Source organism: Schistocerca cancellata, chromosome 2, assembly GCF_023864275.1.
Source record: "Schistocerca cancellata isolate TAMUIC-IGC-003103 chromosome 2, iqSchCanc2.1, whole genome shotgun sequence".
NCBI classification, from domain to species: Eukaryota; Metazoa; Arthropoda; class Insecta; order Orthoptera; family Acrididae; genus Schistocerca; species Schistocerca cancellata.
The window spans coordinates 661,813,015-661,826,855 of record NC_064627.1 but is presented as its reverse complement, the minus strand read 5'-3'; the positions used below and the strand labels follow the sequence as shown (position 1 = coordinate 661,826,855).

Below are 13,841 nucleotides of genomic sequence, written 5' to 3'. Positions count from 1 at the left end.
TGCCACCGCTGCCGGCAGTTGCTCAACAGCTGCACTTTCTGTTCCCCCGTACACGTCTCCACAGCCGTCGTTCACCCCTGTCATCTACGGCCCATGGTGCACAGTGGCCTAGGCGCCGGTTTGGTATAGCGCCCTTTTGCCATGTATGGTATACTGTAACTACGGCATCACATGAACAGTTTACAAAGTTAGCCGCTTCGAAAATGATTCCACCCTTGGTCCGAAAGCCAATGAGTATGCTCTTTTGGGTATCAGACAAATCGCTCCACTTCCGCAGTAAGAAACGACTGCACTGTTTCCCGCATCCCACCGACAAGCTTTATATGTCCTACACTCAAGCTGCTACCATCTTCCATCCGTGAATGCTTATTGGACGTTGACTTCGAACATAGGTGGTGGTTACGTAATGTAACTGGACCTTATATATGCACACAAAAGTGAAATTTCGTTATTTGGTAGCTTTCCTAGTGTTTCAATTCTATTGTACATTTTATTGATGTATATCCCTTGTTCCTCCTGGTTATACTTTCGATAGGTCTCCATTACAGTCTCGCGATGAAAAATCCGTTTCTGGGTATAAACCGCGTTGTCAGTCAGTTACTCGATGCCTGAAAATCGACACGTCAAGTCATTCACATGTTACATGTGTAGTTCTTTTCTGACCTGACCTTTCATTTTGATATCAATTATTTTTGGCTTTACCGTGGTGATTAAGTGATACGTAATTTATATCTGTAGTTAATGTTGATACATTTTTGATGAATTGCTTTTGTAGAAATACTGGAACTGCCACATACTGCAAAGTTTATTCTTTGTTGCTGTTCAGTATCGGCTAGCCCCCTAACCCTTTCTCAAGTTGTCTTTCAACAACTGATTTAAGATGCCGTTTCTCATAAGTCATGTCCCTTATCTTTCTCTGGATTACTTTCAGGTCTGCTTTTGTCCAAGCAGTGACGTGAAAAGTAGAAATCACCATAGGGCCGCATATGTGTTAATAGCGCAGATGGCATTTCTTTCATATGATTTAGATTTTCAAACTGACGACATTCTGCTGAAATTTGTACTCGTGATGGGTTGTTTTACTGTTTCATGAATCAGCCTTATTCATAAGAAGGACTAAATAGTTGTACGTGTCCTAATAATTCATAGGTTTATTTTTGTTTTCACATTTCAAATCCAGTACCCTGGATCTTGCCTTTCATTGCATTGCATTTTTTACAGGCAACATGACATGCTTATTTTCTTTGAAAAATGTTTCTACTGGTTGTAGGTGGTGGGTCATCTTTGCTCATTTTGGTCATGTGGTTTAAAGTTATCCATCTGTGTGATAATTTAACATAGAGCTTAACCCGTTACTACTTTTGACTGTCTTTATCATAGCCTGTACATTTTCTTGTGTTTTCCCTTATTCTTGCGATACGTTTATGAGTCTTTTGGTGTTATTTACGTTGATGAACAGGTGTACGCGACCAGTGTCTTCCCTCAAATTTTCTATATCATTATTGAAACGTCTTTCCCTCGGCGACTTTAAGTCTGAATGAATACGCTGTCCGTGTACTCACATTATCTTCCCACCAGTTCAATCACGGCTGAAACGGCTTGAGCTTAGATAACTATCTCAAGGTCACTAAAGCTTTGTGCATCTTGCGACAGGAAATATCGAAACATTGTGTTGTTTAAAATATGAATAACGCGTGGAAGCTTCCTGGAGTTGTTTTGCTTGGGATTCGCAGTCCTGATTGTGGCGCTCACCTGCACGGCGCCAAACACGCATACGACCATCATTGGCACCAAGGCAGAAGCGACTCTCATCGCTGAAGACGACACGTCTCCATTCGTCCCTCCATTCACGCCTGTCGCGACACCACTGGAGGCGGGCTGCACGATGTTGGGGCGTGAGCGGAAGACGGCCTAACGGTGTGCGGGACCGTAGCCCAGCTTCATGGAGACGGTTGCGAATGGTCCTCGCCGATACCCCAGGAGCAACAGTGTCCCTAATTTGCTGGGAAGTGGCGGTGCGGTCCCCTACGGCACTGCGTAGGATCCTACGGTCTTGGCGTGCATCCGTGCGTCGCTGCGGTCCGGTCCCAGGTCGACGGGCACGTGCACCTTCCGCCGACCACTGGCGACAACATCGATGTACTGTGGAGACCTCACGCCCCACGTGTTGAGCAATTCGGCGGTACGTCCACCCGGCCTCCCGCATGCCCACTATACGCCCTCGCTCAAAGTCCGTCAACTGCACATACGGTTCACGTCCACGCTGTCGCGGAATGCTACCAGTGTTAAAGACTGCGATGGAGCTCCGTATGCCACGGCAAACTGGCTGGCACTGACGGCGGCGGTGCACAAATGCTGCGCAGCTAGCGCCATTCGACGGCCAACACCGCGGTTCCTGGTGTGTCCGCTGTGCCGTGCGTGTGATCATTGCTTGTACAGCCCTCTCGCAGTGTCCGGAGCAAGTATGGTGGGTCTGACACACCGGTGTCAATGTGTTCTTTTTTCCATTTCCAGGAGTGTATATTCATTGTTGGTATTTCTTAATACGACAGCTTATCTGTTGTAGGAAAACAGTTTATAGTGTGTTAATTTAACGTAAAATAGTATCTTATCTAGAAAAATAATATAAAGTACGTATTTATAAAACAGTAACTAAAGACTGTTGCTCGTTTATTAACTGTAATGCTGGTTCTATTTACCAGAAAATACTTATATTTGCTCTAATCTTCCTAAGTTATTCGTTATTGGATTTTACATATATTACATTTTAATAGTTATTTCTGAAACGCTTCAACAGAAATTTAATTTTGTAATGTTACTGAAAGATTGGAGGAATGAGTTGTTAACCCACAGTGGTCATTCAACCCTCTAATTTGCTGCTGAATGTAGGACGGTCTCGAATAGTCACCACAGCGCTTTTTGTTCTGTATGTTCAGCAAATTACCATGTATTGCCTACAGCTGCTAGTTACTGGTTTACTGTTATGAGAGGTCCACCCCGTTTTCTGGGACCTTGTGTGATCAGTCATGGATCTGTTACACCACTGATACTTCACATTACCTCAGGGCACACCAACGACTGACGGCTTCCGTTCGGTTTTATTTCTCGAATACCGTAAGGTCAAAGTTGGTCAAAGCATGGTTGCTTGCTTGCTTCCTTCACACGTTTGCACCACACTGAGTCTTCTGGCTGTCTGGCTGCGAGCATTCCTATTAAAGGGTAGACACAAATGGCGCTCTGGTAGCTATGGCACTGCACTATCTGTTGACAGACGACTGTGAAACCATTATCATCTACTAATCCCACGTGGTATATGCCGTCATCGGATCACACTCGACGTCGTCTTTCCAGATTTACTAATTTTTTTCCTGCAGTGTATTATAAAAATTGTGAGGGGTCCACTTGTACGTGGAGCCTGATTTTGTAATATAAATAATGAAAAATTACCTGAAACGATTGTCGTATGTAGAAGAGATTGTGTTTTCGACACCACTGAACCAAAGATGTTGCCTGAATGGCAGAATCGCGTATAAGTAGGGGCGTGCGGAGCGCAGTAGCAGTTGCCGTTGCACTCTGTCGTAGCTAGGACGTGAAACTTAAAGCTAATGGCCAGCTGTGAGAATTCGGTTGTTGGTCTACGGACGCAGCATAATACAGTTTTTATAAAATGAAGTGATGAATGATACTGTAATTCAGAGGTAAAGCAACTGGAACAAATTTGTAAGGTAATGAAATTTTGTATATTTAGTTTTAAGTATGCAGTAAAGCAAGTGGCTTTCGCTAATTTTTACAGTGCTGACCCTTCAATGTAGAACCCAAGTGTTTTCCATCAGATTTAATGTATAGGTTGATTAAGTATACCCGATTTGCAATATTTTGTGTGTTTTGTAATCCTGACACAGACAAGTTAAATTTTGGAATCTGTTTTGTCAAACGATGTCAGATTTTTTGTCATGTAACGATCCAAGCGTTTTTAATTACGGCAGTAAATGAGGATTGTAGAACAGTTGAGAAGTTCACTGATTTCGAAGTTAATGTAAAATGTTTCATATCAGATTTTGTGACGGAGGAAATTTATTTTGAATACAATTTTCAAACTGAAGCATTTGGTCTTAGGATGTCCCCGTATCAGTACCTCATCTTCTTCCATGTCGTGTTTATTTAAAAACAGTGAATATTTTTTTAAAGGAATCATTTTTCAATCAGCATCAGAAAAGTATTAATGTGCAAGAATCAGAAAAATATTAATATTTGTAACAGTTTCAATGCAGGCAGCATTACACAGCGCTGAGTCAATACCCAGTATTTTCACTGAACATTTGCAAGGTTATTCAGTTATCAACCAATCTACTGATATAATTTGTATGAAGTTATTTTACGGCCGGCATTGCACTTCGCCGTGCCAATATTGAATACTTTCTATGCCTACTGTAGAGAGAACAGGATACCAAGATTACATCCGTTACGACTCTGGAGCTAAAGAAAATTTCTTTGATTGTTTATTTACACAGGGAATTTTGTCAGTTTTTTGTATAGGGCCATAGAGCTCGGTGCTTACGAGACTGAGTAAATTTCAGAGGGATTATCAAAATTGCGTAGGGTTTTGCAGATTATGTCATTTGCTCAACAACACATTACACAGTATATTGGCATTACACAAACATTACGCAATTTATTTTCATTGGCAAACAAAAACACCAACACATTTTCAAAGAACGTTACAAAATGTATGTTTTTTATGCATCACGTCTCCTCCTAAACCAGTGGATAAATTTCAACCAAACTTGATATACATATCACTTACCTTTTGAAAGAACTACTGAAGGGATAAGAGGCACCAAACTCTGAAACGGATGCGGATGGTGGGTGAAAAAGATGCGTACCTCACGAAGAGCAAATAACTAGACTATATTCATCCAATATTTGAGAACGAGGACACTTCGTGACTTGTAACAAACTGTACACATAATTTCACACACCCTTATGAGACTTATTCTCACTGACACCCGCAGCAAAAAGGTGAAAGAAAAAATGTTTATCGCTTACTACATTTTAACGACGTTTTAGTTTATTACACGTTTATTACTAACTCTTTTCATAGCATATTTTGCAAACAGTATTCACATATACCACTGAATTTACGTTCCAAAAAATCTCATTGTACGACACATAGTTCTGAAGTTACGACGTCATGAACATTCAGCTGCATGAAAAAGAAACTGCAGGGCGAAATTCGCTAGAAATACAGGTGAAATATGTCTACAAACATGTTAGAGGACGTTAAATATAGGCGAAATACATGTGACATGTGCGTACTCTGGCAAAGTTACGGTTGAAAAGTTGCTAATTCGACATCAGCCAAACTTAGTACGTCCACTTAGAAAAATTTATGATTGATTGTGCTGGTAAACCCCTTACGTTATCTGATTTTCAAACAGCTGAGCAAAACTGAACGTACTCAGACATTTCTCTCTTTACTTATTCTGATCATCACTAAACTGACACACAATATTTTTAGCGCAACGCAATCTGACTTTTAATAATCCCTACAAAAGAATGGCCCTGAATAACAGTAATCTATATCTTTCATGAATCACTTACTTCACAAAAATCTTCATTAATCGAACTACTGCAATACAGTGAGCCCCAATACTGCCAGCTAAATAAAAGATTCTGACTACTGAAGGCACTAACTACTTGCAGGCATAGTTAGCAAATGGAAGATTTTGATAGAGAACAAACAATGTATTTACCTTAACAGTGTTCAAAAGTCATAATATATACATCCGTTCATGACATCCAGTCTCACAAATTTACCGTCTCTGATGGACACACGTCCAGATCATCCGCTCTCAAAACTCCGCCATCTCTCTCCCCAGATCCACCGCTGCTGGCGGCTGACCTCCAACTGCGCAACGCTACGCGCTGTTCACATCCAACTGCTCAACACTACAACAGCGAATATTACAACAACGCCAACCAGCCACAGACTGCACACAGCACAGCCAGTGATTTTCATACAGAGCGCTACGTGGCGTTACCACTATAAAAAACTAAACAGCCTACTTAGACATGGAAAGAAATACGGTAGGGCTTAGAAACAGAAAATTGGAGTGGGAATGATAATATGGCGATAGAGAGAGAAAGAGGGACGAAGAGATGAGCAGTCAGAGAGGAGGAGATGGACAGAGAGAGTGAGGAGGAGATGGGCTGTTACAAGACTGGAATGAATGCATACCCAGGCAACGCCGGGTTCTCAGCTAGTAATATATAAAACACTACCATTTTTTGCTGTTACAGCACAAGAAGACAACGCAAAATCTTACGAACAAAATAAAACTGTGCCCATTAATGTACGTTAAAATACCTCGTTCATTTTCCTCTTCAGATTTCGTCCACGGTACACCAGTATGCCGGCCATCACTCCCAGCAGGTAGGGAGTGGCTCTGTTGTGCGACGGTACGTACAGCTTCTGGAACACTTTGGTCTCGCGGAAGTTCTTCAGCACGCTAGAAAGAAAAGGCACGTGATTCACAGTCGCCTCTACTGTGGCATTCGTTCTACTTGATGTAAATCCAAAGCAGATATTTATTTACAGATTACTGAGTTAACACTATCTCGTTATGTGTGCAGTAACACTAACTCGTTATTCACGGCACACTGTTTGGTTGAGCTTGTAGATTGTCTACTTTCCGTTGATACTATTGCACGTTTTGCTGATAACGTCATACCGCTATCCTGCGCCGCAGACAAACAATAGTAACTAATAGACCAAGTCAATACATCTACTGTAGTTTGCAAATATGGCTGAAAATCTATTACGATAAAATTAAAACAATGTATATTGAAAACAATATTGTAAAACTTGAAAATAAAATCATAAAACCAGTCAACTATTTGCGTATTTGGGTTCAATGAACGGGACAGGTAGCGAACTAAATACACAGAAGAATAAAAATGACGTGGACTTCTTTCGGTACACTAAATGAGATTTTTCAAACCAAAGATTTCGATGTGTGTATTACCTGTTTTGACCTGTAGACAAGTATGGTCTCTCAGTTCAAAACCTGAGGCTTTGTCAACGAGCAATGGAGGGATGTGTGTTGGTTGGTTGGTTGGTTTGGGGGAGGGGACCAAACAGCTAAGCCATCGGATTAGGGGAGGGTGGGGAAGGAAGTACCGTGCCCTTTCAAAGAAACGATTCAGGCATTTGCCTGAAGGGACATCACGGAAAAACTAAATCAGGATGGCCGGACGCGGGTTTGAACTATCGTCCTCCCGAATGCTCCTGTGTGATAATAACTGTGCCACCTCGTTCGGTGGATGTGTGTTGCAAAGTAGTAGGAGAGACAGAAAAACAAACAAATGTACCAGCAAACAGACTAGAAACGTAATAACAACCTTAATGAAAATACACTTGAGGTTGGCGGCTCATGTAGCCAGGCGGATAGATGGTAGGTGGACAAGGATTTTTCTCTGCATTCCAGGAGACAAGCAAAGACCGAGACGAAGAGCTAAGGGGTTGTGGGTAGATGGCGATAGAAAAGATGCGGAGACTTTAATTCGAGGAAAAGTCTAGAGAAGGTCTTTACCCACCTGTGGATGTCTAACTGTTGACAGTAGTGATAATATTTTTTAATAAGTGACGTACCACGCGGATGGATTTTTTCTTTTCCCCTCTGAAAAGGGACTACTGCATTATCACATTAGGCATTAGAAAACTAACTACATTAACGCTATTTGAAATCGGTTTTTGTAAATGCAAAAAATGCGTATTTATTTTACCAGTTTTTTTCTTCTTCTTTGAGTCATCTGACCTCTCACTGGTTCGATCAGAGCCGCCACGAATTCCTCACTTGTTGCGCTCATTTCAGTCCACAGTAGCATTTACACCCTATGTCCTCAACTATTTGTTGTATCATTTCAATCTCTGTCTTCTGCAGTTTTTACTGTCTACAGTACCGTAGAACATCTAATATGATACAAGTTATTCCCAGATGTGTTAACATGTGTACTATCATCCTGTGCTCTCTGCTTCTCAGTGTTTTTCATAGGTTCTTTTTTTCGCCGATTATGCGGAGAACCTCCTCATACCGTATCTTATCAGTCCACCTAATTTCCATCATCCTTCTGTGGCAACACACTTCAAACTCATCGATTCTCTTCTATACCGGGTGTCCCATAGTCCACGATTCACTGACACACAATGCCGTGCTCCAAAAGTGTATTCTCAGAAGTTTCTTCCTCAGATTAAGCCCTATGTTTGATACCAGCAAATTTCGCTTGGCCAGAAATCCCCTCTTTACCGACGATAGTCTGATTTTTATATCCTCTTTGCTTCATCCATCATCTGTTATTTTATTTTCAAGCCAGCAGAAGTCCTGAACTTCATCTACTTTGTAGTCATCAACTTTGATGTTAAGCCTATCACTAATTTCATTTCAGCTATTCCATTGTACTTTTGTCTTTCTACGGTTTACTCTAAATCCATATTCTGGACCATTTATAGACTGCTCTATCTATGTGTGAGGTCCTGTAATTTTTCTTCGCTTTCAATGAGTGTAGCCTTGAATTTTGATCCCACTCTTGGAATTTTTTTCTTCGATTTATAGACTGAACAGTAGGGCTGAAAGACTGTGTTGCTGTTGGAACAAATTTTAATCCGTGCGCTTCTTTCTTGATTTTCCATTCTTATAGTTCCCCCTTGATTCTCGTATATACTGTATATTATCTGTCTTTCTCTACAACTTACTGCTATTTTTCCACAATTTCAAACATCTTGCACCATTTTACATTGTCGAACGCTTTTTCATGGTCGACATATTCTATGACGTGTATTGATTATTCTACGCTTTTTCATGGTCGACCTATGACGTGTCTTGATTATCCTTAAGACTTTCTTCCATTATCAGGTGCAACATCAGCACTAGTTCTGCGGGGCTTTATCCTTCCAAGGAGAAAAGCTGATCGTCATCTAACAGTTTCTCAACCTACTTTTCATTTTTCTATATATTACTCGCGTTAGCAACTTGGATGTCTGTGAAATTAAAATTATTACACGATATCTGTCGCTCGAACGGTATCTGACGATGCTATGTTCGGGATTATATAGGTAATATTTTTTCGGCAAGTCCGATGTTACGGCTCCATTCTTATAGATCCTACATGCCTACCTAAATAGCCAGTCGTTTGTTTGCCACTTCCCCAAGTCCCAATGCAAACTTCGAACGTGTGTTATCTACTGCTTCTGCCTAAAGTGATGGCAAACCTTCCAAAGCCTTGTCGAATTCTGACTCTAGAACTGGATCCGCTATCGACTCCCATTCCTTCTTCTGTCATGTCATCAGACAGTACATCTAGATCTACATGGATACTCTGCAACTCACATTTAAGTGCCTGGCAGAGGGTTCATCGAACCACTTTCACAATTATCTAGTATTCCAATCTCGTATAGCGCGCGGAAAGAACGAACACCTATGTCTTTCCGTGCGAGCTCTGATTTCCGTTATTTTATCATGGTGATCGTTTCTTCCTATGTACGTCGACGTCAAAAAATATTTTCGCATTCGTAGGAGAAAGGAAAGCTGGTGATTGGAATTTCGTGAGAAGAATCCGCCTCAACGAAAAACGCCTTTGTTTTAATGATGTCGACTCCAAATCCTCTAACATTTTAGGGACACTTTCTCCCATATTTCGCGATAATGCAAAACGTGCTGCCCTTCTTTGAAATTTTTCGATGTACTCCGTCAATATTATCTGGTGAAGATCCCAAACTGCGCAACAGCATTCTAAAAGAGGACGGACAAGCGTAGTGTAGGCAGTCTCTTCAGTAGATCTGTTATATTTTCTAACTGTCCTGCCAATAAAACGCAGTCTTGGATTAGCCTGCAACACAACATTTTCTACGTGTTCCTTCCAATTTAAGTTGTTCGTAATTGTAATACCTTGGTATTTAGTTGAATTTATGGCTTTTAGATTAGACTGATTTATCATGTAGGCGAAGTTTTTTAGCACTCATGTGGATAACCTCACACTTTTCGTTATTTAGGATCAACTGCCAATCTTCGTACCCTACAGATATCTTTTCTAAATCGTTTTGCAATTTGTTTTGATCTTCTGATGACTTTATTAGTCGATAAACGACTGCGTCATCTGCAAACAACCGAAGACGGCTGCTCAGATTGTCTCCCAAATCGTTTATATAGATAAGGAAGAGCAAAGGGCCTATAGCACTACCTTGGGGAACGCCAGAAATGACTTCTGTTTTACTCGATGACTTTTCGTCATTTATTACTAACTGTGACCTCTCTGACAGGAAATCACAGATCAAGTCATATAACTGAGACGATATTCCATAAGCACGCAATTTCACTACGACCGCTTGTGTGGTACAGTACCAACAGCCTTCCGGAAATCCATAAATACGGAATCTATCTGAAATCCCTTGTCAACAGCACTCAGCACTTCATGCAAGTAAAGAGCTAGTTGTGTTTCACAAGAATGATGTTTTTAAATCCATGTTGACTGTGTCTCAATAGACCGAGGTAATGCATAATGTTCGAACACTACATATATTCCAAAATTCTGCTACATATCGACGTTAATGACATGAGCCTGTAATTTAGTGGATTACTCCTACTATCTTGCTTGAATATTGGTGTGAACTGTGCAACTTTCTAGTCTTTGGGTACCGCTATTTCGTCGAGCGAACGGTTGTATATGATTGATAAGATTGATAAGTATGGAGCTACTGTATCAGCATATTCTGAAAGGAACTTAATTAGTATACAGTCTGGACCAGAAGACTTGCTTTTATTAAGTGATTTAAGTTGCTTCACTACTCCGAGGATATCTGCTTCTAAGTTGCTCTTGTTGGCAACTGTTCTTGATTCAAATTCTGGAGTATTTACTTCGCCTTATTTGGTGAAGGAATTTCGGAAGACTGTTTAATAATGCTCCTTTGGCAGCACTGTCTTCGATAGTATCTTCATTGCTCAGAGAAGACATTGATTGTGTCTTGCCGCTATCATACTTCACGTGCGACTTTGGATTTTCTGCTAGGTTTCGAGACAAAGTTTCGTTGTGTAAACCATTATAAGCATCTCGCATTGAAGTCCGAGCTAAATTTCGACCTTCTGCAAAAGATCGCCAATCTTGGGGAATTAGCGTCTGTTTAAATTTGGGATGTTTGTTTCGTTGTTTCCGCAACAGTGATCTGACTTGTTTTGTGTACCAAGGAGTAGCGGCTCCATCGTTTGTTAATTTATTTGGCATAAATCTCTCAATTGCTCCCGATACTATTTCTCTGAATTCAAACCACATCTGGTCTACACTTATGTTGTAAATTTGGAAGGATTGGAGATTGTCTCTCAGGAAGGCATCTAGTGAATTTTTATCTGCTTCTTTGAATAGGTATATTTTTAGTTTATTTTTCGAGAATTTAGCGGTTACAACATTCAATCTCGTTACGACAACCGTGTGTTCACTAATCCCAGTATGCATTTTGACTCTCGTTATTAACTCAGGATTATATGTTGCTAATAGGTCAAGTGCGTTTTTACAACCGTTTATTATTCGCGTGGGCTCATGGGCTAATTTCTCAAACTAATTTTCAGAGAATGCTTTTAGCACAATTTCAGATGATGTATTATGCATACCTCCGGAGTTAAACATGTATTTTCGCCAACATATCGAAGCTAAATTAAAGTCACCACTAACTATAATTGTTTGAAATCAAATCTTTGAACCTTCCAGCAATTGTGTCACCTGAATTGAGAGTTCGGTAAGAGGATCAAATTATTTTTTCTATTCCGGTTGCCAACAATGACCTCTGCCCATACTAACTCACAGGAACTATCTACTTCAATTTCGCGACAAGATTACTTCTAACAGCACAAACACGCCACCGTCAACCGTGTTTAGCCTATCCTTTCGGAACATCGTTAGGTTCTTCGCAAAAATTTCGGCTGAGCTTATCTCCGACTTTAGCCAGATTTCAATGCCTATAACGATTTGAGCATCAGTGCTTTCTACTAGCGCTTGGAGCTCTGGTACTTTCAGAACACAGCTACGACAATTTACAATTGTTAGACCGATGGTTCCTATATCTACGATCTTCCTGCGGTCGGCCTGCATCCTTTGTGACTCATGCCCTTTTTGTGTTTTCCTGGGACCCTCTAACCCAAAAAACCGCCCAGTCCATGCTACCCGTGTAGCCGCCTTCTGCGTGTAGTGGCCAATTGACCTATTTAGCAGGACCAGAAACCCAACCCCCCTTTTGCGCAAGTCGAGGAATCTGCTTCCTACACTGTCGCAGAACCGCCTGAGCCTCTGATTCAGACCCTCCACTGGACTCTGTACCAGAGGTCCGCAATCGGTCCTGTCGGGTTCAGTTCTGCTTTCATCTCGCAAGAAAAACTGTCAGCCTTTACCACTTCTGTTAGCCGCTCGAAACCAGAGAGAGTCTCTTCTCATCCAAAGTGACATACATCATTGGTATCGATGTGAGCCACCACCTACAGTTGGCTCCATCCTGTGCTCTTCATGGCATCCAAAAGGACACGTTTCGCATCTGGAATGACTCCACCCATTATGCACACTGTTTGGCATTGGTTTTCTTCCCCTTCTTGGCAACCATGTTCCTAAGGTGCCCCATAATGCGCCTAACGTTGGAGCTACCAACTATCAATAATCCCACCCCCCCTGTGACTGTCCGGATCTTGCAGGCTGCGAGATTTCCTCTGAAATAGGACAGGCGACGGCAGCTGGCTAAGCGACAGTGTCAGCCACAGACAGTGCCGGGAACCTAACTGGGAGGGCCTTACATGCAGCCACCTGGGAAGTCTTTCGCCGCCTGCTACGCCCTTGGGTGACCTCCCGCTCAACCACAGGTGAGGGGTCAACCTCAGTGCGAGCAGTAACTGGGATGGCCACTGGTGAGGACCGATCAGAGGACTCGGATGTGCGGAACGGCCGTTGCATCCTCACGGCCTGCCAGCAATAGTGGTGTCCATCCACAACAGCCTCAAGCTGTGTAACCGAAGCCATCGCAGCCTAGTGCTGAGAGCGAAATGTCACCAACCCGACTTGCATCTGCACACTATAATCACATCCCTGTCCATACTAAAGACCGAGGGAAAACAACTCTACAGGTGAAAGAAATATCGGCAATTGCTGTGCAACTGTACTGTAGACACTGACGAAAACGCTAGAACTGTGTCTAATAAATTAGATTAATACGCAGAGATTCAAAAATGTAACTACCAAAGCACTCAGGTGAAACTGAATAATTCGCCCCTGATTAGAAACTTGTAATATGTCACAAAGTTGGTTTACTTCCCAACGCAAACGAAAACGCGAGAACTGTGGCTGTTACATTTTAAATAAACGCCCAGAAACTCAAGAAAAGAAACTATTAAAGTGCACAGATGATTTTATAAAATTCGATTCTGGTTAGGAAGTCGCATCTGTCTCGGCCAGCTGCTTCTACCTGATTAGCAGTTATCTCCTCTGCGTTTAACAGTGGAACTCCAGTTGCCTTCTTAAATACTGACACCCCTGTATTCAAGTTCACCTAAGGTTCTTTTGACTTCACTATATTCTGAATCAATCCATCCAATGATTTCCTCACCTTTCTTCTGCAGCCATTACAGCGTGGCTTCCCTGCACTTCCTCTATTTCATTCCTAAGTGACTTACATTGCTATAATCCTGTCTTTCCTTCGTGGATCAATTAAAGTATTTCTTATGTTATGTACCAAAAACTTGTTATTTCACCACACACATTTCCTTTTGTTCATTTAAAACGTTGTCTGTGGTTTTTTTTTTGTGTGAGCTTCTCTT

The 13,841-nt window shown here is 41.6% G+C and overlaps 1 protein-coding gene across 1 annotated transcript in view; it reads right to left on the bottom strand.

The window, feature by feature from the left end:
• Positions 1-13,841, bottom strand: part of LOC126162354 (nose resistant to fluoxetine protein 6-like) — a 346,588-nt gene that overhangs the window by 46,714 nt on the left and 286,033 nt on the right. Inside the window, exon 10 of the mRNA XM_049918807.1 lies at positions 6,368-6,509. Coding sequence (XP_049774764.1) covers positions 6,368-6,509 — 142 coding nt within the window. The remainder of the gene's footprint in view (positions 1-6,367; positions 6,510-13,841) is intronic.